This window comes from Mya arenaria, chromosome 9, assembly GCF_026914265.1.
Source record: "Mya arenaria isolate MELC-2E11 chromosome 9, ASM2691426v1".
In the NCBI taxonomy this organism is placed as follows: domain Eukaryota; kingdom Metazoa; phylum Mollusca; class Bivalvia; order Myida; family Myidae; genus Mya; species Mya arenaria.
The window spans coordinates 7,951,131-7,979,056 of NC_069130.1; the positions used below are offsets into that span (position 1 = coordinate 7,951,131).

The 27,926-nt window shown below is 32.9% G+C and overlaps 1 protein-coding gene across 1 annotated transcript; it reads left to right on the forward strand.

Annotated features, from left to right (window-relative positions):
• The first annotated feature begins 9 nt into the window (after positions 1-9).
• On the forward strand, positions 10-26,849 carry LOC128246506 (TBC1 domain family member 15-like). The gene is made up of 13 exons (XM_052964733.1): positions 10-30; positions 6,274-6,403; positions 7,162-7,279; positions 8,144-8,219; positions 8,899-8,993; positions 9,843-10,135; positions 10,876-10,979; positions 11,752-11,884; positions 17,148-17,229; positions 18,510-18,600; positions 19,420-19,568; positions 19,726-19,867; positions 20,877-26,849. The coding sequence occupies exons 1-13, from the start codon at positions 14-16 to the stop codon at positions 20,998-21,000; spliced, it is 1,554 nt and encodes a 517-aa protein (XP_052820693.1). The 5' UTR covers positions 10-13; the 3' UTR covers positions 21,001-26,849.
• The last annotated feature ends 1,077 nt before the right edge of the window (positions 26,850-27,926 follow it).

A 27,926-nucleotide genomic window follows, 5' to 3' on the forward strand; every position in this document is an offset into this window, starting at 1 on the left:
GCTGAATGACAAAATGGCTGCGCCCTACAAGTAAGTTAAATATTTTTTATATGTGTAGAATTAACCACCTTATTCAGCCAGTTTTCTATGACAATGAAGAAATATGTTCTATTTTGTATTGCAAAATTATGTTTGATTGATTTTAACTTATAATAGTTGCTTGCAATTCACATATAACATGATTTCGCGAGTATAGAAACCCGGAAGTGAAACGTTCAGTCGTTCTGTTATGTTCAATAGTCTCTCATACTTTTAATCGAATATCCACAGCTGTTTTATATTGTTTTAATTTCTTAATTTTACTAATACAACCTTTACTCGAAGTTTGCCAAGAGGTTAAAATGATAATTTTACTAATACAACCTTTACATTAGTCCAAATAATTGTACGTTGACGGATTTTTTTTAGATTTTTGATATGGCAAATCCTTCACGTACAAATTGTTTAGTATCAAAAGTGGGTAGTTGTTCCGATCAGGATTCCGGGTTAAAGCATATAGCGTCTATAAAATATCATAAAAACAAGAAATATTACCAGATAATGTTATTTTATATTAGTTCCGTACACAAAAAAATAAATATCCAACTTATAATTATGACTTTGACAGCTTTTTTTCATTTCATTCTGTCAAAACATAACGATATATACATGAAGGGCACCTGCAAGGCTTTAGGGCACAGTTTTAAATCGCTTGGAACATTTCGGCCATGGCCGAGTTGTTACGATTGTATAACAAGGTCTATCTCGAAGCTTTGTCGGAGGAGGCCGAGCTATTACGATTGTATCGAGTTGTTCCCCTTTGCATAATTGTTGTCTGTGTCAGTCAACTTTTGTTTTATTGGAAAGGTAAACAACTTGTTTTAATGCACTAAATGCTTGTTTAGTGCAAAATAACATTTCACTTACATGGTAAAATATGAATATAACTCTTTATGATCAATTTCAACCATAAAATACTTCACTTAAAACAATTTCAATATTTTTAAAACACCCCCGTTTTTTGCACATTCCCGTTTAGACGTTAGGGATTGGAAGAATCCCGTATAACACGTCTATTATTTTAGACTAATCTTTACATATGGTATGAAATGTGCAAAAATGGAAGATTTCCTATCTTATTAATTGTTATTCATTGAATCTTGCATATCAGTCCAAAGATTTTTGTCATATTATGCTAAAGTGTCATATGGTTTTAACAGTCGGTTGCATTATAACTGTAAAAGTTTGATATCAAACATTCTTTAACTGGTCAAGAGTACATGCATGTTATTTTTGTATAAGTAAACCTAATTTAAACAGCTTACAACTGAGATCTTGGCAAATAATTATATTTGTCATCAGGACCCCATTGGAAATAAGTTGAATAACTTTAATGGGTTATCCTGTGTTATATATTTGTCACATTGAATTAAATCTTTGTTAACGCACGTATGTATCCAAAGCATTCTAATGATGTTGTGCTTTAGTATAGATATCATCACTAATACTTTGTTAATCAGTCTGTGTTATAACTTTATGAGATATTTGGTTTGTTACTATGACATATATATGCACGAATAAATCTATCTATTACTCGAAGTTTGCCAAGAGGTTAAAATGATATAATATGTATAGTGGTTTAAATCAAAAGTACTGTAACCGAAGCTTCTTTTATTCAACGAGTGGTAGTAAGCTGCACGGGCGGTTACAAGAACCCTCAGGTTTGACACAGGGCAAAGGCAGGGAGGTTGGGTGTGAAGAACAACTGAGATGTTTGCATTTTTTATACAATCTATTCAAGAATTCAAGTTTAATTAATTAAATTCAAATGGAAATGATACTGTAAAACCAAAATAACTATGAAACTATAAATGCCTTAGACACACCTAGCTGCTCAGATAAGCTATAATGCAACTTTAGGCTGTAAGTTTGAAACAATTCTGTCGAGAGTCAAACATTGACAAACAACAGTACAAATAAAAAAAATCTACTCTAAGTAATTTATATCTAAATATCAAAATCATAAAAAAATCACATCTCAAGTACAATAATATCATTTTAAATTGAAAAAACATAACAGAGCCTAAGTAAGTAAAAATGATGAAGATATCATCAGAGGACAGATAACTTGATGAAACTGTTTTGTTGTTGGGATTATAAAGGTTTGCCTGCGCCCTATGCCTTGTCCCTGTCAAATCCCCTAGTGTGACTGAAACATACTTTTGAGGCCAAAGGAGGAGTTTTATTCCCACCAGTTTGTGGGATATTCCCCAAACGAGTAATTTTGATCCCCAAATGCTGCGGGCCCTACGATGAATGACACCTAGAGTGGTCCCACACCTCTGACTATTGATATGATTTTATTTCTTTGGTCTTAAATTGTAATATAGAAATTGGATAGCATGCGTGTCTTAAAAAACTTTAACTACTGTAAATTTGGAAGGATGAGTAAGACTTGCGGACAGTTCTTACTGAAACTAATTCAGTCGGTCTTTAAGAAGAAAGAAAAATCAATCCAAGTATGGTTTGTAGAATATTAATATAAGTAGCTATTTAATTTGGTTATAAAATCATTAAAAGACAAAGCCAGTCTGTGAAATAAGCCACACGCTTGATGCATGTGGTGTTAAAAAAAATCCGTTGGGCCTGTCAAAATCGGCAGGGCCTATGATTTTTTATGGACAAATACTTGCTTTATTTCACTAATAATCAATTTTCTTTTTCGTTTCCGCAAAAATGAATTATATAGTGTGTGATTGCATTACAATGCGTCACCGTATACACCCTTTCAAATACATTAATACCGTATTTTAAATTATCTGCCACTTGATGACGTCACAATGGGAAAGCCGATAACAGAACCAGTTGATCATTTTTCAGCGATGGAATACTATATGAGGTACAAAACAGATTTCATGTCTTTAAAAAACATTAGTGTATTTATGTAGAAAACATATTTTGTATCAAGTAACCAAAATTGCCGCGCCTCAACTTAAGAAATCGGTTTTGTCACATACTGTTGCAACTTAAGTGATTGTTTAGAATTAAACATTGAACCCTATTTTAATGTTATAATATGAAATTTGACACATATCTAAATATAAGAGCTGTTTTTTTATGTCTGTATTCTTCTATTTGTGGCGAAACAGAATGTATTGTGTTCCTGAAAGCCATATAACTGGCTATGATGAACTGTGACCTGGCAAATGACTGACAATTTTAAGTGAAAAGGACACAAAGTTGATCTGTTGCAGCTGAAATAATTCATGTGGAACAATAAATAATTTTAAGACCTTTCACATATTAGACATCATACTTGTATTATATTAAATAATCACTATTCCAGGTGCATTAATAATTTGATAGAGGCTCGTTTTGTCTCGTCTTATCTTTGGCATATGCTAATATGCTTAGCCCGGACTTGCAACAAAGCAAATGGCAGTAGATAGTATTTTTATGAAATAACCTACATACTTGAATGGTATAAGGTACTTAAATCATTGAGTCGTCAAATATAATAAATATGCATGTTTCAGAGGAAGACCATTGACAGATTAGACTCCGACACTCAGATGCTGCTGATGATGTGAAAATGGCTGAGGATCATGTGTTTTCTTTGTTGTCCTTTTTATAAGAGAATAGCATTAAATACTCTATGAAGTGGTCAAACTTGTTATTTTCTTCATATTTTTTACAAACTTTTTTGGGCCTATGAAATATGATTTGGGCCTATGGATTTGTTAAGGTTATAGGCCCGAATGGCCTATGCTTATTTCTTTTATTTCGCAGACTGCAAAGCTAAACAATTTTATAACAAGCCTATAGGTTGCTAATTTTAAAACATTTCAATGATATATAATTAATTCCAAACAAGCTACTTAAAGTAATCTATATTATATTTAATTTCAAAACTATAAGCACATTTCCCAAAGAATAATTTACGAACAAAATGAAACTAACAAGATTTGCATATACAGTTATTAATAGACAGCAGATGGTAAACTCTGAATATAAAATCAAATGACAAAGTACAACTTATAGAACTTTTTATGAAATTGAAAGAAGTATAAATTAGAAATCATACTCATTATAATCCAGATAAATATAACAAATTTCTGTAGCACAGGAAAATGTAGTAACATGTACCCAACAGTCTACACTATAGACTTCCGTTATAGTGATTTGGGAGAACCAGTTACAGTACAACTGCATCACTTTTTCAACTTATATATTGATTGTTACATTTTAATAAGTTTATTGCAAACATTGGAACTATTATCATGTAGCAGCAACCCACAGGGCAAAAAAAATGGTTTGGTCAGGTTAAAGTTTGCGTACCACCTCAAATATTTGAAAATGGCTTTGAAACTTTGCACACTTGTTCACCATCATGCCTCCAACCTATACACAGGAGGAGGTAACTCTATCAAGCATTTTGACAAAATTATGCCCCTTTTTAGCTCGACTATTCGAAGAATAGCACAGGAAAATGTAGTAACATGTACCCAACAGTCTACACTATAGACTTCCGTTATAGTGATTTGGGAGAACCAGTTACAGTACAACTGCATCACTTTTTCAACTTATATATTGATTGTTACATTTTAATACGTTTATTGCAAACATTGGAACTATTATCATGTAGTAGCAACCCACAGGGCAAAAAAATGGTTTGGTCAGGTTAAAGTTTGCGTACCACCTCAAATATTTGATAATGGCTTTGAAACTTTGCATACTTGTTCACCATCATGCCTCCAACCTATACACAGGAGGAGGTAACTCTATCAAGCATTTTGACAAAATTATGCCCCTTTTTAGCTCGACTATTCGAAGAATAGGTGGGCTATACTACTCGCCCCGGCGTCGGCGTCCATTTTAAGTTTAAGGGCAAGTTGGGATTTTCACTTATAAGTCCAATACCCTTCATTTAATTGACTTAATACTTCACACAGTTGTTCAGGGCCATCACATGATGAGGTTAGATAACGCCATATTATTCTTTACACAGATTACCCGTATGGCCCCTGATTGACTATGGAACTTGGGTTAAGTTTTAGGGCAGGTTGGGATATTTATTAATAACTTCTATACCCTTTGTTCAAATGACTTAATACTTCACACAGTTGTTCAGGACCATCACACAATGATGTTACATAACTCCATATTATCCTAAATACAAGTTATGGCCCCTGATGGACTTAGGTTAAAGTTTTAGGGCAGGTTAAGGTTTTAGGGCAAGTTGGGATTTTCACTTAAAACTCCAATACCATTCATTCAATTGACTTAATACTTCACACAGTTGTTCAGAGCCATCACATAATGAGGTTAGATAACTCCATATTATCTTTTATACAAATTATGGCCCCTGATTGACTATGGAACTTAGGTTAAAGCTTGGGATATTTATTTAATAACTTCTTTACCCTTCATTTAATTGACTTAATACTTAACAAGTGTTCAGGACCATCACCCAATGAGGTTACATAACTCCATATCCTTAATACAAGTTATGGCCCCTGATTGACTTCGGTTAAAGTTTTAGGCAAGTAAAAGTTAAGGGCAAGTTGGGATTTTAATATAAAAAAACTTCTATACCTTTCATTCAATGCACTTAATAAAATTCAAAATTATTTACGACCATCTTACAACAAGAAACATAGCTCCTTTTTAGCCCTTAATACAAATTATGTCCCTTGAATATTTTTTTTTTTAAATTTCTTTTGACATTTTTACATTTAACCATATTTTTACCAAGGGAAAACTAGGAGGGCTATACTATATGGCCCTTGATTTTTGTTGTTGTTGTTTTTTTTAAATTTTATTTTAATTTCTTTTGAAAGGCATATTTATATATTCTTTATCACATTTTCATAATGGGAAATCAAGTTATTTGAATGACTTGCGTCATTTTTCGGGTGGTGGGAGGGCAGCATCAAAGTATTGAATAATTTTAGTTAGGTTTGACATAAATAGACCAAACGTGGTAATATTACATTGTTATTGTATTCACTTCTAAGTCAAAGCAGCGAAGTCGAGCGTGCTGTCTTACGACAGCTCTTGTTCTACTTGGAATTTACGTTAAAGTTTGCGTACCACCTCAAATATTTTCCAATTCAATTTATGTTAATATCTCAGCACATCATGTATTGCATTGAAATGTAATCTAACAGTGATCCATGCATGTTTTGCCAAAACTTTTCAATCCTTACACTGAAAAGCTGCTGAATAGTCGAGCCTGCTGTCTCTGTGACAGCTCTTGTTTGATACATGTGAATTTTTATTTCTTCAATGCAGAAGGATAAACAGTGATGACAGTTTTGAGTTTGTGGACCAGACTGACCTGTTACATGTGAGGCTAACCGGGGATCACAGGAGGAAACATGTTATCCCTGGGAAGGAAGCACAGACTGGAGATCAGAAACAGGTAATGAGGTATTGGGGTGATGGATTATTATAAATTGTGAAATACATGTGAAATTTTAAGTTTTGTTAGAGTATGAAACATGAAAAATATTTAAAAAGTATGACACAATATTTTCTACAAGGCCTAAAATCACTTTTATTTGTTTTACCCGAACCTACCTACAAAATATGTGCCACTCTACTGTTTTTATAGTCTGTCAGTTAATCCTTTTTTTTTTTAAATGTGCGTTGAAAGATGTGGTTTAAAAAGCTTTTATGCTGAAGATTACTTTTACGCCATTTCCCAATGATAACATTAACGTTATAACATGAAAGTTAAAAAAGTCCTACCTACTGTTTATGGACAAGATGTTACTCTTACCACACTATTATTTTATTTCTTTTTGTCCCATCTATTTGTGTGCTTTTATGAGAATCCAAAAGTGAGTAATTTTATCGTGGTGTTTAATGGAAAACAATTAGTATGTTGTAATTTATCTTTTAATCAATAAAACAACAACACAATGGGTTGAGAGTGATGTCATAAAGTGTTTTGGGTCTGATCCCCACTGGAAGTACCTTCTCATGGCATCTGAAAATGGACTCCAGTTCTTGTATATACCTTCCGAAGGTCGTTGAAATGGGCTCCAGTGTAGTTCTATAAGCTGTCAGTTTTTGTCACAGTTGAGCAAAAAGAAATTTGTATAAACTAAACTAAGCACATTATATGTATCACTGTAGGCAGGCTTATGATTCTACTTCCCTCATTTCTCCTCACAGCCATTGTCTCCAGTAAGTCAGAGAACAACGCCACTCACACTGAAAGCCTTTCAGCAGCTGTTGGACGGTGATGGAAGGCTTGTGGATGAGTCTGCCCTCAGGAAAACTGTCTTTCTAGGTAATGTGTTGTGTTTAATACTTCTTTGTTTGAGCATGAAAGTTCTTGCAGTGTCTTTCTGACCAATTTGGGCCTCAATTTAGGCCCCTTTTACAATGCTTAATCAAATACTTTTTTATTAAAACAAAAAGTAAACATCCCTCTTTCTGTTTCATTTTTAATATTCATTTTATTAAAATATTGGACAACCAAACCCTTATTGTGTGGAAGAATCGATGTAATCTTAGAGAACCGTGGTGAATAAAACCTCACTGTATTGATAATGAAGGCACTGTAAGTTGGAGCAAGTGACATGTACTGCAGAGTATGACTTCTGGGTATAAACATTTTGGGGCTTAACCCATGTCTTGGTTGAAAGGCAGACACCTTTATGAACCGGTACCCACACTCAAACCTGGTAAGGTGTTGATGATGAAATGTGTAACCAGTATAGGTCACTTATTTACTCTATTTCATCATCAGCTTAACATGTACAGATGCTGCTTTTTTCCACCTTTTGAGATTTGGAACTTGTATACAAAGGAAATTCCACTCTCTGATCAATTGATATTGTGGTAATTTTTGTTTTTACAATTTAATTGTTTATACCTTGTATCTACAAATTGGAAAAAGGTTACCGGTATTCGTTTAGCTTGTTTGTTTTAAAAAAAAAAAAATATATATATATTTTGATTGATTTTCAGTATAAACATTTTCCTGAAAGATATTTTCTTATTTATTCAAACATTTGTGTGAATAGGAAGAAAGCAAAAAACAATATCTTTCTGTTTGTTAGTTTTGCATTGACCATTCCTGCTACATGTACCTGTGTTTATTTCAATATTTTTACCATCTACATTTTACATTTCACTCCCCCTTCACCAGGTGGAATAGAGCCGAGCGCCAGGAGAGAAGTCTGGCAGTACCTCTTCTCACTCTACCCGTGTAACTCCACACAAAGGTGATCAAACACTCTTTCTTAATTATTCAGTTAAATATTGCTATTTGTTTGATGCTACACAGTTGCATAAAATTTATTTTATGTAAGTTCATGCTAGTAATATATGTTTTAGTGGTCTAAATGATATTAAGTAAACTGACTGGGCCAGCCACTATTAATTATACCGCCACACCTGATTAAAATCAATAACAACTGGCAGCTGATTTACAGAATTATGTCATAAGCCATATAACTATTCTGAATCTATGATGTGAACTTACTTAGGCCACACCAAAAAAGTTGAGGATTATGTTTTATTTGTTCAAAAATAACCATTTCTCTTCACCTGTCCTACTCATGGTGTTTTCAAAAAGAATTAACAAACAAAACTGTTGTTTGGCCTAACAATATAATAAATTTAAATGATAGCAAACTTTATTAGAAGTAAAACACTGTTACCTATTATCAATCACAGTTTCAAGACTTTGGTTAAAAAAATTTTGGATATTGGTTCTAAACTAGGCATATAAATCATGTCATCCTTGGGACCCCAACGTATTTATAACCTATATGATATCATTGCTCTGGTGCCGAGGATGCAATCATGCCTGCATGTACTAAACAGCAAGGACAGAAGTATGCCTGGTTTAATTATTCAGTAATATTAATTAATGATGAATTGTTATTTGGTGGTTTTCAGAGAGCGGGAGGTTTTGTTGTTGGACTACATAGTGAAGTACAGTGAGATGAAATCACACTGGAAGTCACTGTTAAAGCAACATTCCACACCAGGAGGTAATGCATAAAGAATGGTCTTTATTTTGTTACATTAGCTGGATTACTGTGAATGAGCAAACAAATCAGGTGACCACCAGTGTGAATGACCTCGGAGATGATGACACAATTAGACGCATGTTTTTGATATTTTCTTTATTAATTGTACTTGCAATAAAATACAAAGACTAAGCCCTGTAAATAACTTGAATTTAGCTGTTATGTTGTATACTGTCGTTCATTGTCCCTGATGTACAGAACATTCAAAAACAAATTTTCAACTATTTCTGTACAAAAAAACATATCTTAAAAGCTAATGTATATACCATTGGAATAATTTTGCAAAGAAATAATTTATGATGCTGCTGAAAGAAATTGTAAAATAAGATGCATTTAATTGCGTCAATGTCGATGCAGTTGCTCACATCTGTGGTCAAATGCTTTTTAATTCTTCATCACAGTAAGTCTGTCTTTTTTTGTGATTTTGTTTGTGAAAGTTTGATATCTAGCACATATCTAGGTTTCTGTAACAACTGTGGAATGTGATTTTTTTTCGTTATTTAAGGTGTCTCGAGGAATTAAAGGCATAGAATTACTTCTCTTTATTTTATGTGTTTGTCTCCTTTAATGAAAGGCATCGAGTTACTTCTCTTTGGAGCCTTGGTGAATGAAACCACAAGAAAACCATAGCAGCATTGTAGCTCATTGATTTTAAACAGTTTAAGGGATACTTGTATAAGTAACATTGTATTTAGTATTTAGTTTTGAATTATTAAAGTCAAATCCCATCACAAATGAAAGAGTCAAAATGACTTGAACCAAACATTTTTTTCATAAGATAACAGTGACAAAATCAGACTAATCTTTCAGCTAGCGAACTTGAGCAGGGTCTGGTTGCAAAATATCAGGTTCCAGAACAGGACACACTTGCCCCGGCTTCAACAGAAAACTGCTGTAACCAAAGTAATAATGGGGAACCAGACAAAGCAGACAGGCCACATTTAAATTCCACTAGTTGTCAAAATGAATCATATACTCAAAATAATCACCAGGGTATGAATAAGGAGTCAGATCTGGTACGGTTGTCCAAACACTGCAATTTTATTGACCTTAACAACGAAGAAACAAGACAGAAGGTTGCCTTCATGAAAATCCAAGCGCAGGTATGTTTTTTATGTTATAGTGAAAGTTCACCCATCAAAAACGGATTATTTTAAACAGAAGTGAAAAAGAACTATTATTCTATCATGCCAAATTATGTTCATGGTATCAAAAATATAGACAGTGTCACAAGCCTTTTTCTAGACATCCCACAGGTCAGATTGTACATTAATTCTGGATCATTCTAAATGGCAAAATCCTTAAAATTATGCAGAACTTCCATTTTTAACAAGTCACTCCCAATAATATTTACCCTCAGTTTGCTGTTGTAAGCAAATATTTTTTCCCATGATCAGGTACAATTATTTGTTCTCAAAATGCCTAGAAGAAATCCCTGTCAAAAAAGTTTCACAGGGTTAAAAGCAATTCCTTAATGTCAGAAGGTACCAATATCTTCTATATATTATTGTAGCTTTATACCTTCTGACATTTATGCCACCAGATAACAAAAAAAGGCACACTCCTATGCACAGAGTACTGAGAATGTAGAAAAATCAGCTCTGTATATGGTTATCAAATATTGCTCTCCCTGAGCCAGTTTTTGACCACTTTGTGCAAGAGTGTGTATATGTTTATCAAAATTTTGAAAAGTGCAATTGAACATAATTGTGTATGATGAGTAACTACCAGGTAATGTCTTTCTTAATTATTTGGTAATGTAAAGATGGCATTGTCACGAGGTTTCTGGTACATGCATAGGTCTATGTTGGCATTGTCATGAGACTTTGTAATACATGCACAGGTCTATGTGAGCAGAAACAGGATTGATGTTGGGGCGTTACGCAGCTGTCTACGGTTGATTGATAAAGATGTTCCCAGAACTGACCGAGATACTGAATATTTCAGGCAAGTATGAATTGGATTTTATTTCATGAATGTAAAAAAAGCACTGTCAGAGAGAACTCTGGTTATAAGAATGGCATACGTCGTTGTTTAGGCTGGTGGGCAGGCTGCCGGATGAGTGTTAAACTTACCTATGAAACTGAATAACTTTAGTTAGGGTTGACATATCTTGACCAAACTTTGTATACAGGAACATATTCTGGAGACATAATATTAGGGTTGACATATCTTGACTGAACTTGGTTTGTAGGTAGCATTTATGGAGACCTTTCTTTGAATTGCATTTGGGGCACCTTGTGGTCAATGTCAAGGTCAGTGTTACTAAAAATAGACAAAACGATTGTAACTGAATTTAACAATGAAGGCTGTCTTCTTCTGTCAATCATTGTAAACCTGGTTTTGTTGCATTTTGGCATGTTTTGTTTTATATATATATTTTTCTACTAATAAAACTAGTTTGATTTCTGATTATTAAAGCATTGTTGTATTGCAAATTAAAAAGGGTTAGGGTAATACAAAAAGATCAGATATTTATTTTTCAATAATGATTTTTTATCAAGATTTTCTTAAAAAACGCCCATTGATTTCATATTTATATCATCAAAAGATCTTGAAATTGTCAACATATAACAAAACCCAACATTTCTAAAAAAAACAGTGTTGAGTGTTTGTTATTAATGATCACAATTTATATCATGATATAATATACATGTTTTTTTAAAAGAATTTAGTATATTTTATTTCCTGTTTATTTAACTGATTACTTTATTTGCAGGAGTAGTGATACGCCAACATTGACGATATTACGAGAAATACTCATCACATTTTCTGGCTTTACACCAGATGTTGGGTACGCACAGGGCATGAATGATATACTAGCTAGATTCCTCTTTGTCTTTGACTCAGAGGTAAGTTATGCATGTAAAATATACACACTTCAGTTCCCATGTACAGAAAGGGCATGTATGATATACTAGCTAGATTCCTCTTGTGTTTGACTTGGAGGTATGTAATGCATGTAATATATGCAGACTTCACTTCCCATGTACAGAAAGCTCAGGGCATGAATGATATACTAGCTAGATTCTTCTTGTGATTGATTCTGATATAAATATTGGTTACGAGTAGTAACTTTATATCATAACTTACATAATCTACAATGTATGTGCTTGCACTGTTCTGTTGTGGGTTTTTTTAATAAATACATTTTGCAAATTTAGACCGGTGTTAAAACAAGAGAACATGCAATCTTTGAAGAATTGTCATTTCCTTGAAAAATGTAAAAAAAATAAACACTGTTAATCCAAAGTTGCGGGACCCAGAAAAAAACTTCGGATTAACGAGATTTCGGATTAACAATCATTAGAAATTGAATAATAGTGACATATCCTTTCCGCTACCATAGCCGCCTAATGCAGACCCAAAATTCGGGTGTCCCCATTACCTCTATCATACACCGGCGAACTACCACAGCAGTGTAAACCGTACTCAAATTTTCGGCTTCTGATTACCGCTATCGTACAGCGTGGGAATACCGCTTATTTTTATAATCTTGTACATGTTTTGCTAAAAGCAGAGACTTAAATCTCCCGATTAAAATGCGTTAGCAATTAGGTAAAATGTTTATCAATTTCGAAACAGTATAAATTTATAACACAATTAAAGAAATTAATTACAAACATTATATAGTACATAAAATTATATAACATAACACCCTTATAAATCAAGTTTGCATTTCACGAATTAGTGACATATACATTATCCCTAATTAGGTAATGTTCTAGTGAAAATGTACATTTTTCCTTTTACTTAAACCCTTTGATAGACACATTAATACAATAAAATGCATTTTATTGGTTTTATTATGTAACGGCAATTAAAATATTCACTTATTAATATATATGACATTTCGGCATAACTACGCTCTGGTTGACTTCGGAAAAATACAAAACTCTCATTAATACACTACGGATATGATGAATTTTGAACAAATGTAGGAATAACCGTAGACGTGTGTTGTAGTAATTTGATTGAAGACAATCATCAGTAGGTAAATGCACATGCAAAACAGCGCAATGGTAATCCTGTGATATGTAGGTTGTGGTATTTTTCATCTTCGGTATTGGCTACTTTTTAATGTTTATAAAACTACTATAGGCGAGTTTTGTAGATAGGAATTACTTCTTTGAACAATTTGTTAAGTACATAAAGGATAATATTATGCATTAATACACTCTGGTAGTTCTAGTACAAACATTTCAGGTATATGTATTTCAAAATTGCCGGAGACGTTTAATGTTATGATCAATCTTGGAATTATACCACGTGTGCATGCATAGATACACTATGGCAGTTTTAACTTTTGTAGTAACTCGATATTTATGTCTGTTGTTTTCCTCATAAATACACTACGGCTATTATTTGATATTTCTCAAACAGCAATTTTGTACTACAGTTGTAGAAAAAGGTTTTCCAAAATATTTCAAAAGTATAATGCTTAAAAAGATGTTTGTAAGGCAACGTTGCGAAATGTTTTTATTATTTCAATCATATTATGCATGTGTGTGCTTGAATCGGAGTAAATTGAAAAAAATCCACACAAACACTCTCTGGAATGCCATGTGTGGCTAAACCATGTATGTATAAATGCGCTATTTTAGCTGTGCTTAATTTTAATGCACACATCACATTATCACAGTTTTCCAGGCACGTGTCATTTTATGTATAATTCAGTAATAAAACAAAAAGTGAAAATTATGATTTAAGAAGTGGTGTAACAATGTTTGTGTCTCTAGTTCATTGTTGTTTGGGTCCTTGACGTGTACACCTTAACAGGACCTATTTTTTACTGTTCAACTAATGGGATTGTCCCTGTAGTATTCATTATATTATACATATTTTTGTTTATTTTAGTATTTATACATGCATAGAGCAATTACAAAACAATATGTTTTTCATCAAATAGATCAGAAAGGAATTAAAATAACAATTCTCTATCATGATATTTTACAAACATGTTCATTCATTTCCTATATAAATGTATACTTATAGGACTAAAATCCAAATACGGATTCACAATTCATTCATACATCAAGGTTATAAAATGTATAGATCAATTATATACATCATAGGAACTTGAGGAATACATAGGGATAAAATTAAACACGACGAAAATCAATAATGAAAATACTTTTTCTCCAATCAACAAAGAACACATGTACATAATTATATAATAGAAAAACATAGACCAAAACATAAATCAAAGAATTTGGCTGTAACTATTATATTGCTAAAAATATCGCAAGATTTGTCACGGGAAACAACACCAGTATAATCACAGCATGCGATTAACGAAACGGCAACAGAGTCTAGTGGAGTTTCTGGTGCAATGCAATATCATCGGTCTGTAAAAAGAAATCACATATTGATAAATATTTGTTATAAAGACACGTTGTTAGAGACAATTGCACTGTATATGTGTAATTTCGAAAAATATGTCCTCATTTTAAGCTTGAAATGTTTAATTCTATAAAAAAAACATTAAAACAAACATTATTCGTCCCTTCAGGAACAAAATGTTGACACCTGAACAACATTTTGTTATGATTATTTCATCAATACTATATTGAAAATTTATTTTAATACATGATTGATCTAAACGGCGCTTTCTTGTACTAGACTCTGAAATTCAAGATGTGCCATTAAACAGTAGAAATAATTTAATGTATGCATTTTCATGAACTTCAGAGGCCATTCATTGTTTCGATTTAAGGGTCATTTCAAACTGCAATTATATAAAAAACATATATTATTGAAAATGTTTAGGATACATGAGTTGTTGTTTTCCGTTCCTCTGTGTTTCTGGAGCCATAGTCTTGTTGGACTTGACCTCCATTCGGCCTTTCCTAGAGGTAATGCCACGATACGAAATAAAACATTCCCTTAAATAAAAGAACATTTCATTTGCGTTTTATTTTATAAACATTAGAATTATACTCATGCAAGCTGACTCTGCACTGCACATTGCCAAATAGGTCAAGTTAAAATATGTCGCTTGTTTGTTTGGATTTCCTTATACGTGTGCTATTCCCGCCGATAAGTTGTTCTGCAACCTAAAAACAGAAACATAAAACACTAAACAGCTGATTGATTTTAAAAGATGTTATTCATGTTTCATTTTGGTGGTAATGCAACGATCAATATGTTATTAAACCTGATTATGGTTACTATTTAACATTCTACAGCATGTTTGTAATATACTGTAAAAAAGTATTACCATTCTCTCAAACAGCTTATAGGTAGCCGGAGGGTTGAAGCTTTATACATGATGAATCACAAGCGAGATGTACACGGCAAACCACACACATTAGGTCCACAAATAAGCACTTTGTGTTGGTACACTGTAAATGTTCACTGTCTACAACACCCATGTTCTTTTTTAATTATAAAATAACTTTGATGCATGTTTTTCCCACTTTCCATTTGCATTTACTTCTTCCGCCAAAACCTTGTTCTGTCGGCTATTTATTATAGGATTGAAACATGTCATCGGGTTGCACACATGTTTTGATTATTCCCATGCAGTGGACATAAGCTTCCGGTCCGCAATATTTCATGCCATGTGTTCCCCTCTGCTGAGCATCCTAACTTTGCCATCTCTTTTCGTGGACTGATTTTGCGATTGACCAATATGTCCTTCCGGTGTTTAATGCGTGACACGAAAGTATAGTTTTTTTCCAAACGCCAGAGGAACTGATGTTTTAAACTTGTCGGCAAATACAACATGATCATCTTCTCTTCAGTTCTCTACAACTGTTTGAGTCAACCCTACTTCTATCTTTCGACTTAAGTACGCCTGGTAATTCCTAAGATGCCCCATGACACACGAAGCACCAACGATTCTTGAATGGTGACCGTGACATTTGATCATTGTTTCAACGACAGATATGTATTGATGCATGTTGTATTAAGTAATGCTCCTTTCCCATACAACATTCATAACAGGGGTCACTGTGGTTCCAACCTTGATGCGACCTTGTGATATTTGTCCGGTTGGTTTATTGTCTATTGCAGTGGTTTTCATGGCAACTGTGACAGCTATTTTGTAATGGATGTTCTGTTGATATATTTGCAGTCACTATGGTTTCCATGATAACTTTAAAGCGATCACGTAATAGATGTCCGGTTGGATTTATAAGAAAGTTGTAGCATATATGTCAACAGTTTTAAAAGGAAGCGTAACTAGCGTTAAATGACCTTCAAAGGCAACGTCGCCTTTGAAATGGGTTGTGTTATGTTGATTACGTATTATGTTTATACAGGAAATACCGCTGCGTAGTTTTGCATACTTCTAGATTCAAGAACGCTACCAAAGTGCACTTAAGTGACTGATTTAGTTTAATTCAAACATGAAATGTCTACCTTATCGAAGTTAACACACAGTCCGTAAAACAAATATCACAGTAATACCACTGCGCAGTTTTGCTCATTTCTTAAATTTAACAGTGATACCACAGCGTACTTCTGATACAAGAGGAAAAGCATAAGAATGCAGTTTTATTAAAGCAAATTTACAAATACCAGAGGCGAATAATGTTGAATGACGATTTTTAAAGAAATACCGTTGCTTATTTTTGCATGGTTATTATATTTGAAAGAAATTCCGTAGTGTAGTAACTGTTTCTAAGACAAAGTACCATAACGTATTAATGCTGTTTTTAAAGTTCACAATCCTTCTTATTTTAATGAAAAACGTACCACAAATTTGTGGAAAATGTGCATTTTGCGGCTGTGGAACTGGACGTACCTACTTTTTCGGTACGTTTCAGTCGTCTACAGTATTCCTACAGTAAAACAGTAGCGGTAACCAGCACCCTTGAAAAATTGGTCTGCATTAGGCGGCTACGGTAGCGCGTCGATGTACGGTAGCGGTACTCGAAAGGATATACAATTTATTCGCAAATGTACACAAATTGTAAAAAGCAGCATAACAAAGTCTCTGTATTAATATTTAGTTCTCATGACCTTTTTTGAAGTTGTTTGAATCACCATATCGGTAAACTTCATCCTTAACTCAATAACTCAATAACTGTGTGTAGAAATAGAAGCATATATTGGGTTCTTGCATCTAGGTGATGAGATATTCCTTCCTAATGAAATGTTTGGTTACAGGTCGAGGCTTATTGGTGCTTTCATAACTACCTGGAGAAAATCAAAATTGACTTCCAAGAGGAAGGAATGATTAATAAAATAGGTAAATGATCTTTTGTTTTTCAAAATATCGCTTGTATTGTAGAAGACTTCTTTGGTTTTGTGCTTTTTTACATTTATTTATTTTGAAAATTTCATTGGTTATAAGTTATATACAGTTGAACACCGTTTATCCGAAATTATCGCTATTTCGAATTTATTTTTCGGTCCCGATTTTACTCCTTCTTTGTTTAACTAAATTTTTGGTCTTTAATCCGAAATCGCTATTCCAAAATAATCGCTATTCCGAAGTAAATATTAAGGTCCCGATTGGGTTTTTCACACCTATATATCAATTCTTAATTCGAACCTGATCGTGTCATAGTTTTTCACACCTTACTGCCAATGCACTCGGGCATCGGCTTGAGGTGACAATGGAGCACAATTAGCGCTTGTTAAAGAATGACATTGAGCACGCATATGTTACAAACATCGATGTCAGAAAATGAGCGATTCATTTCAGTGATGTCGTTTATAATTGCTGGTTAACACAATCTGAATATCATTTGAAAATCTCATCAGATTCATACATGTGCTGTAATTTTGTTTTAAATGTTTTATGTTGTTTTAATAAAGAAGTATAATAACGAATTATTTGTCAATTATTAAACAATAAATCAACAAATATTTTTATATACGAAAGATAACTCAAACCGAGTGTATTGTATTGGTAACGTGTAACCGACATTGCAATTTTCACAACTTAGTATTTCACGTCATCTATAATTCGCGAACGATGTCATTTGCGGAAAATTGTTAATCCGAAACACCGCTATTCCGATGTAATTTGTTGGGTCCCTACAACTTCGGATAAACGGTGTTCAACTGTATATTTATTTTGATTATATGTACAGCGAATAAGTACACATATTTATGCATAAATGCCATATACCCGGGCTGGGAAAAAATACCCCGGAATTAGCCCTGTACCATGGACAGGAGTTGAATTTCCCAAGGAATTTCAAACGAAAATATCTATGTTAAGTTTGTTGCAAACACACAGCAATCCCAAAATTAAGAATAAAATTACATACAGTCAAAACCCGTTGGCTCGAAATCCCAGGGACTGACTAAAATACTTCCAGCCTCAAAAATATCGATAATCGAACCAAGTGGAAATGCTTACAAAGAGTAAAACAAAATTGGCCCTTTACATCCAGTTTAAGCCAGCGAGGAAATCCAGCCAAGTCATATAAAGTAAATGGGTTTCCACAGTGGTAAAATCAACCTTATGTAACGCTATTGTAATGGAATGGAAAATAAATGAAAAATTGTTGGTTTCAGAGTTGGTTCGTAAGCTACTACTGGAGATGGACAAGCCACTCCTTGAACATCTGGAGAACCACGAACTGGGAGATCTCCTTTTCTGTCATAGGTGGGCACCTTTAATAAAGATTTACTTATTCAAATTAAAATTGGGTTATATGCTTTGCTTTGATATTGTCAATATGTTTTAGAACATTTGTTATGACTTTGCAAAATATTATCAAATTTTGAGGAAAACGTCATTATTAAAACACATCCATTCCCTGACACACAAAATACTGGAAATTTATTTTATTGCACATGCATCTTTTTTCACGATTCATTGTTTTTGGCTGTTTTAGCAAGGTTTAAAATTTTGTGACACCATTTGTTAATTATCTTAAACCAATGAGAAATTGAAACATTTCTCTAGGTTTCTATTTTTTTCATGATCAATTTGCAGAAAAAAGGAAAAATTAAACCCTCACAAAACTTAAAAAGTCAACAGTTTTATCACCAAATGCTAACATACATGTAGAAACAGTAGTCTGTACCATGTTCTTAGGAAGGCTACTTGAATTATACACTGAATAAATTTAATTTTAACAAACATGGTTTGAGCTTAAGAGTTATGGAAGGGTTCTTCACCCTGTCCGGTTCTGGTTACACTCTTCTGCCTTCATGGAGACCAGCATGGGCACCTTTTTTCCTTTATAGAAATAAATGAATGTCAAATATTTCTTAACCATAATTAATATATGGCCATTCAAACCTAACATTGTTTCAATTGAACACCATTCCTATAATTTATCACAGACTGATACACTGTGCCCATTATTCTCTTAGCACCCTATCCATCTTCTGCAGAACACTGTTCTTTTTAAATCTGTGCTAATATTTCTTAAATTCTAAGGTTTACACATTGTTACCTTATCCCGTCTATTCCTAGATGGCTCCTACTAGGCTTCAAGCGTGAGTTTTCCTTCCTCGATTCCCTCCGCGTGTTTGAGATTCTCAGCTCCCATCACCTGGAACTCTCCTCAGTGGAGGCAGAAAAGGTCAAACGCAAACAGACAATGAAAGAGTTTGCAGATATAGGTATGTTTGTTTGATCTCTGCAAAATTCTTTTAATTAAGTGTCAGATATACAAATACATTTGTAATTTTATAGAGCAATTGGGGATAATTTTCATGCCCTTGACTCATAATATTTCGCTTGCTGATTACTGAAATGTACCATGAATTACCATGTCAGGTGGCGTTACTAGGACAACGCCTCGTGAGACCGATGCGGAGTTCACGTTCGAACTGTTCATGTGTGTGGCCATGCTACAGGAGTGTCGACCAGCCCTCTTCAAATGTACTGATGCAGCAATGGTCTTCCAGGTCATCAATAAGTAAGTATCTGTGTTCATTTATACCCTTAAAGAAAAAATGGGTTGTCACCATGCTACAGAAAGTGCTGAGCTGCTTTCCTCAAGTGCACAGATACTACAATGGTCTTCAAAGTCCTGAACCAGACATTCCTTTTGAATTTATGTAACTTGGATCCCCTTTTCCATTTCTAGATGTACAATAATTTTTTGGATCATTCAAAAGTGTGCTACATAGTTTTGTTGTAAATGTTTCCCTTTAAGATTTTTTAGCAGTTTGTTTCCTTTCTAGCTGAGCTGTTTTTAAAAGAAAATCAAGCTATTGTCATAGTCTTGTGTATGAAACTTTTTGCATATGTTGCTATAGACTATATACACATGTACAGTAAGGCCCATAACTCTTGCTTTAGTAACTGTTGAATTATGCCCATTATTTTACTATAAACATAACAACAAACGAGTGTTCGTAACACTGGTTTGAATTTTTTTTTATCGCCCAAGAATTATTTTGGTTTGAATATTTTCTACTTTTGCGGTTCTTCGGTGTATGAAAACATTTTCTGCTTACTCACTGATTATTTCGTATTTAATGTTTATATTCTACACTTGTTATATCCAATTTTTTTATCTAAGCCTACAACAGCACTGTAAAAAGCACTGACTTCCAAAACAAATGAATGTAAAGATTTGTCTGTTTGACCAGCTGCAGTGCTGCTCCACTTGTGTCACTTGTTTCATTGATGTCACATACAATATAATGCAATAAAATTGAAAAATATAATATATTTTGAAAGATCAGGAGTTTTTTTTTGAAAATGTTGTGTTCATCAGAATATGAAGCAATTGAAAGAATACCCAGTATGCATTTATCTAAGTAAGGGCAAGTAAAAATATATCAATATAATTTTGTAGTCACTTAACACAATATTAATGTTTCATTGATAAATATTTTAGCAGTTGAATCTTAATACTATTTTTGATGCATGATGATTGAAGCTTGTGGAGTTTGATATGAAATTATATTGTCTTTCAGCTTAGCGATTAACTTGGATGTGGTATTGGAGCACTCAGAACGCCTGTTTTTCCGCTACTGTAAGAAAAGCGTCGAGGACAGTTTCCAACTTGTTGACACTCCTGGGAAAAAACATCGCCGATGACACAGACCAAAACAAGCATCTGAGTGATCCAGCTGTGATATTTATTATATAATCAGATGATTGTTTCAGAACTTTGTAAAAGTTACCAACATTATTAACATCATGGTTGTTAACTTTCAAATCTTAACTATTCTTCAAGTTTCATGGGTGATCTACAGTATTTCTATCAAGATTCAGGCACCTTGTTTTATATGATCATGCCTTAAAGCTGCACTCTCATAGATTGGCCATTTTAACAACTTTTTTATTTTTTGTCTTGGAAAGAGCAATTTTTTGCGTAAATATCTGCAAACCAATGATATAAGTTTGCTGACAAAAAATCAGATCGTAGATTTTCATATTTCCATTCAAAAATTAATGATTTATGGCTTAAACCGTTACTAACGGTTTAAGAAAAATGCATAAAACATCATTTTTTTAACTTAAATATAAAATTCTGCGATCTGATTTTTTGTCAGCAGTCTTATATAACTGGTATCCATGGATGTTCACAAAAATTGGCTCGTTCCAAGACAACAAAAAAAAGTTGTCAAAACGTTCAATCTGTGAGAGCACAGCTTTAAACTATTTCCCTTTTTAAATTTAACAACAACGGTGTTAACAACGTTGCTGACTTTAACAAAGTTCTGAACAATGGGTGCATTATATGCTTATTGTTATGGAATTTTTTTATAGATAGCTTGTTACGGTACAGAAGTTTAATGATCTATAGAAATCTAGTGTCATTCAAGCAAAAAATAGTCCAAATTTGTTTGTGAATTTTACAAGAAACAATGTTTTCTTCCTAATATTCATGAAACTAATCTAAATTGGTCTTGGCAATCAATCACTCAGCAATGTCAGGATAAAAACATGGTTGTTAAGGTCAAAAAAGGCAAAACCACTAAGCAGTCCATTATTATTTTCTATGAATGTTGGTGAATCTGTTTACCTCAATTAAATCCAGGGAAGGTTTCAAAATATGTCATAATTAGTAGAAATCTTGCAAATATATTAAGTTGAAAACTTTCAAGGTTATATTATGAGGTCATTATGCCTCTCTTGTTGCTTATAAATAGGAATAGTCCATTTTAATTTTAAGAAGTTTTTCAAGGTATATGGTTTAAATAGCAACAAGAAGGAAGAGGCATTGACGTGGCGGATACGTGGTCTAGTTGTAACACACTTGACTGTCAATCTGCAGGTTCAATTCCCCGCCTCCCCACTTGAAGTACTAATCATTGTCCGGGAGGGACATTAAATAGGGGTCCCGTGTGACAGTGCTATTCACTGGTGCATCTTAAAGAACCAGGGTTGCTTTTACTCTGGTTACATTCTGCCTGTGCACTATGCTCCAAAAACCTAAAATGACTAACAATCTCATCCCAGCACTCACTGAATGGGCAAGGCCAGAGTGCGAGTATATATAAGCTCACACACATGCACGCACGCACGCACACACGCACGCAGGCACACACGCACAAACACACGCCTTGACATAAATATGACATTAGCAAGCATTATGATGTCATCATTTCTTGTCACTAAATATTTATGTTGCACAATATGTTTTTAAGGTCATAAATACTTTTCAGGTAATTAATATTTGTTTTTTTGTGTTATATACTATATTTTTTTGTGTTATATACTATATTTGATATGATGCCAAAAACTGAAATCCTAAACATATTTTCTTTTTTGACAAGGTTAATATACTATGGCTTGTACAGGGGGTGCATATAGTTCATAGTTGTTTGGGCTAATGTCTTCTGCTTCTTAACAGGGTTTATATTTTAATTTACAAGGACTGGGCTTGTCTCTGTAGTTTTCTTTGTATTATTGTATGTAAACAGTCTGCAAAACATTTTACTGAATGTTTATTTATTTTACACTTATTCTTACTTGGTTACTTTTGAAACTATAATAATGATTGTTTTAATCAATGTTGATTTCACTATCATGCTTATACATAAAACAAGTTTATGCCAATAATGTCTATTTAATGTTAAATGTGACAAAGTTAATCAAGATGGCTTAGTGAACATAATAACCCTTCATAGAAAATATTTTCATAGTAAATAATACAGGTGGAAAAGTGTATTAAGATGGTCATCTGCATGTGCTATTAAACTGTTTCAATGAAGTGGTATGGTTCCTCCGAGGGGGGGGGGTGTTGATAGGTACAGGTTCAACTTGCTTCCTTACCAGGATATTTCAAACCTTTAGAAGCCCTGGTTCCTGGATATCAGGATTTACGGAATTAAGAATAAATCTATAGTTTTAAAAGATAACATTTAGAATTTGATCACAGCTGGATTTTGATTTTATCATGCCATTTGTCGTAATGTTAAATGTTAATACCTGGTGACCCTAAATAATTGTGATATCATTTGAAAAATAATTGGTTACCGATATATACAACTATGTTAAATAAATTACCTATAGATGTAAAAGAAATTACCGACCAAACATTAGTATTGCAAGTGATTTATTTTGTTCTTTATTTCAATTGAAGTCAAAAGTGAAATGACCTGTTTTGCAATCTTTAAAGGTCTAAGATTTTGGATGGTTATATTTTTTGGTAGAATTATTACATATTCATAATGTACAAGATGCTTCTATATGGTGCCAAACAATGGTCACCAGGCAACCAAAAATGGACATACTTGTACATCAGATTTATAACTCAATGTGATTATTTTAGGTCAAAGGTCAAGGTCGCAGTAGATTTTCACTATTTAATAAAGGTGAATAAACCAAACTTCACTGTTGGTTTGTCTCGAGTCCAAAGTTACAAATTTTATGTCCATTATTTTTTTTTCTCAGATACGACCACACAATAGGGGAGAGTGGCGCATTTTCAAAAAAGCAATCTCCAGTATCAATTGATAATGAGGAACTAGACTGTTTCAACAGTTGAATAGATACAGGGCTGTCATGCAGATGAAACACTGAATTCATTTATTAACCTGTATTATTTATTGTTGTTTGTTCTTATTTCTTTTTCACATAGATTTTATATAAACACATTCATAGTCATTAATAGTGAGGCATTATAACAATTCTATGCTTTTATGAAAGTTATTTTTGGTGCACACATACACACACAGAAGCACATGTCTTTCAAGACCCACACAACATACACACACTCTGACACATACTACACTAAAAAACATACAATCTCCCCCCTAATTAGTGATGCTCTATGTTTCAACTACTGCTAATTTTAAGGTAATATTTATATGCTTTTTGATTGTGTGCAATAAATCCCTACTTTTAAAGTGATAGTTTAATTTATAGTGACTGAGAGATTCATATCCAACTTTAATACCACTTATATAAACTGAGTGTAATATATAGTAAATTGGAATTGAATGATTGTAAAACATTTAGTCAGTATCTCATTGGGAAAATGAAGATTTCATAAATATAGTTAGAGAATTGCTTGTAATGTATATTTTGTTTTTAATGGAGTACCAAAGAAATCTACCTCTTTTGTAATCATGATATTGATGGATGGAGATTTTATAAAATCACTTTAAGTGTTCCATAGGGGCTGTCCTCTCTGACAATCCCAAAATAGATGTTCCGTTATAATGTTTGTACTACAAAAATCACACAAGTTAGATGTTTTTATTGTACATGTACATATGTTTTTGTATGCATTAATCTAAGCAAGAATTGTCCTTGAACCTGCAAAGCTATGTGAAAATTGTGCTTCTGTAAATTGGAGTAAATATGTTTTTCCAGATAATGTTGTTTTCTATGATTGGGAATGTGTTGTACAATTCACTTCTGATGATGGATTGATGTGGATTTTTGTTGTAGCGAGTAAAGGAAATTATTTATAAGTATTGTATTATTATGAAAATAGAATTTTGGTTATAATTCAGCTGTTATTACCGGTAGTTGAATTTCGATCAATACATTTTTTATTTTACACGTAAAACAGTATTTCAACTGATTGATATATCATATAAATTGTGCAATATTTGAAAGAAAGTCCTGTTTACACATATTTGTACCATGCATTTAATAAAAGAAAAGTATGACTTGAAGAATGAAATTCTAAAATCAGTATCCATATGATAACCATATTACTATAGTTATTTTATTGTGTTTCATTGTACTGTTTGCACAAAATGGTAACTTAATACTGTATATCTGTATGTTGTAATGGGCCGGTGGCCTTATATCAAATAAACTTTGTTATTGTCATATTTTGAAATTTGCAGAATTATAAACTTTTAATATGATTAGATATTTATTAGAAGTTAAAGCACAAAATCAAAAGATTTATAGATTTAACACATTTATCATCATTTTGCTTTCAAGAATGATAGAGTTGATAAAAGTGATTGTGCGATTTGCTATTTAGTAAAACAGAGTTATAATGATTATTCAAGAATATTGTTTGTGCTAGTATACCATTTTTTCTATTTAAAGTGGCACGTTTATTCAACTTTTATAAATACACATGTATAACAAACATAGATTTTGAGTGATACACCTTTAACTTCTTACCAAATAAGTCATTTATGGAAAATATTAATTACAAGATTGTAATCCTTTGTTATTAACTGAAAACCCAAAAATATTAAATGATTGGTGAGTGCTAAAAGATTTACTGTGATCTATTATAGTCTCATAAGGTAGAAATACCATGTTTTCTGCACCTTTCTTTCAAATTAAACTTGGTATCCTTCATAAGCACGATTGTTTTGACATCTATTCATCCTTTTTTGTATATCAAAACAATTGTATTAATTGTGGTAAATCTTATTTGGGAGTAAGAGTGCATTATGTTCACGAGAGTGTTTTTTTTTTTTTTTTGACAATCAATTAGTGTAGTTATACACTGAAAATGTTAGTAGTACAGTAGCAGTATTTTTGTCATGATGTAAGTTTATCATGTTTTCTATGGCAGGTAAATAACATGATTCTCTCCATATATTTATGTTAATTTGAGTCATATTGTTATGTGATTTGACAGGTTGACACTGATTACGTGTAACCTTTTTTGTTTGTTTTGTTGAATAACATAATATTGCATGTTTGCTTAAAGAAAACCGATGTGATTTATAATGAAGATATTTTTTTGTAAACAAGGGTGCCGTGTTGTGAGCACCAATGCTTGCATGTTGTTGATTTTCGAGCTGAAAAGGGGGCATAACTAAAGCAAGAGTTATGGGCCTTGCAAATGTGTATTGTATCTGGCAACCTTTGTACCAATTTTCATTTGAATGACTTAAATGGTTTATGAGTAATGGCCAAGGTCAAAGTGTTTCACTACGAACGCTCCGACTGCACCCACGCTTACCATAATGCTAACAACAACAACACTGATATTGCAATAACCCATTTCTCTTTTTCCCTTAAAACCCCATCTAAAACAACTTTGGTTGATCTATATTTCCCATCGTTTTTATTAAGATTATTCTTGTTCGTTAAAAAATTACTGATATTTATTGTATGAAATACTGTTTTTATTGAAAAGTTGTTTATATACTGATGTAGAATTGATTGATGTTTGAAGCACTGTCTCTATTTATATTGTTTATATAATGATGTTTATAAGAATAATACTGGTTAGTTGTTTATAAACTTATGTTTATTTGAATGATGTATGATAAACTGTTTTTTAAAAGTTGTTTATATGTTGATATTTTATACAATATTTCAAGGCTGTTCTGTAAGTTAACATGCTGTGTATTGTGGCCTGTAATTGGATTTCAGAATACTTGAACCATTCACATGAAATGTTGCTGGTACTGTGTTCGTTTTGAGGTATATGCTTAACACATGTTGTCAAATTAATGTGCAATCAATTTCCTTTTAATTTGAAATAAATGTGTGAAGAAACATATAAATATATGGTATCTATTTATTTCATGAACAATTCTTGCATTACATGTTTGTGTCATTTTCAAAGTGTGTTTATTTTGAGGTATGCATCTTGATTCTTTCCCCCCCCCCCCGCCGCACATTTAACTGATTGTCCTGTCCACTCCCATCCCTTTCTAATCGAGTACTTGGTATCGGGTACAGTAACTATCCCATCTATAGGCTTATGTGTAGTCCAGGCCCCAATGTCACAAAAATACTTAAGTCAAATCTCAACCTCAGTCTCAACTAATATTACCACATAGCATCAAAAGTTATTAAAAGTAATATACACCTTTTAAAAGCGCATACCATCATAGAATATGCTGATTAAGGCCTTTAGTTAAGATTCAAAGAGGAGAATAGTCAGCAGCCAAAAATGTATTTGAGTACAATTTATTGTTTTTTTTTTACAATTTTACACGAGCATGTGTTTTCCTCTAGAATTGGTTTTCTTTGAAATACTAGTATTGACCAAATCTTTTTATGAACACATACTATAAGAAAATATGTTTTAAAAAAGTATAAAAACATTCACGCTTTTAAATCATACTTTGCTTTTATGTGGTAAATTGAGTTTAGATTTAGATTGACTTGATTATTTTTGTGATTTTGAGCCTCAGGCTGCCTGGTATACGTTTTACTTGCATTTAACCTATATTAATGATACTTATTTTGGATAAATCGGGTAAGTTCTTGTTTCATTCCAAAAGGCGTTCACAAATATTACGAAACCCGAGTTTTTAGTTAGTAAGGACCACTGACAGAAATTATGACAGCAAATCATGGCATTATTAAAGTAGACACGGGATAAGGGCAAGACAGCAATGTTGTTTATTGTTAGTTGATATATTGAAATAGGTGATGCAAATAAAAAGCATGACAAACTACAAGTATGTTTACCAGGCGGTTAATTATTCTCGGGTAATTTGACGTATGAGTGTCCGTAAACAGCTTAATCTGCTGTCATCTTAGATCAAATACCGCTCTTTGTGACTAGAGTGTCGCCGTGTTTTGCACTGAGTAAGTCTCGGTCCTGTACGTATATAGGTGTGAACTATATA

Bases quoted from the DNA above. Each gene is read 5' to 3' on its own strand.
- LOC128246506 (XM_052964733.1), top strand. The intron at 7,280-8,143 runs GTAATGTGTTGT...CCCCTTCACCAG, and splicing joins CAGGAAAACTGTCTTTCTAG to GTGGAATAGAGCCGAGCGCC. The intron at 10,136-10,875 runs GTATGTTTTTTA...ATACATGCACAG, and splicing joins TCATGAAAATCCAAGCGCAG to GTCTATGTGAGCAGAAACAG.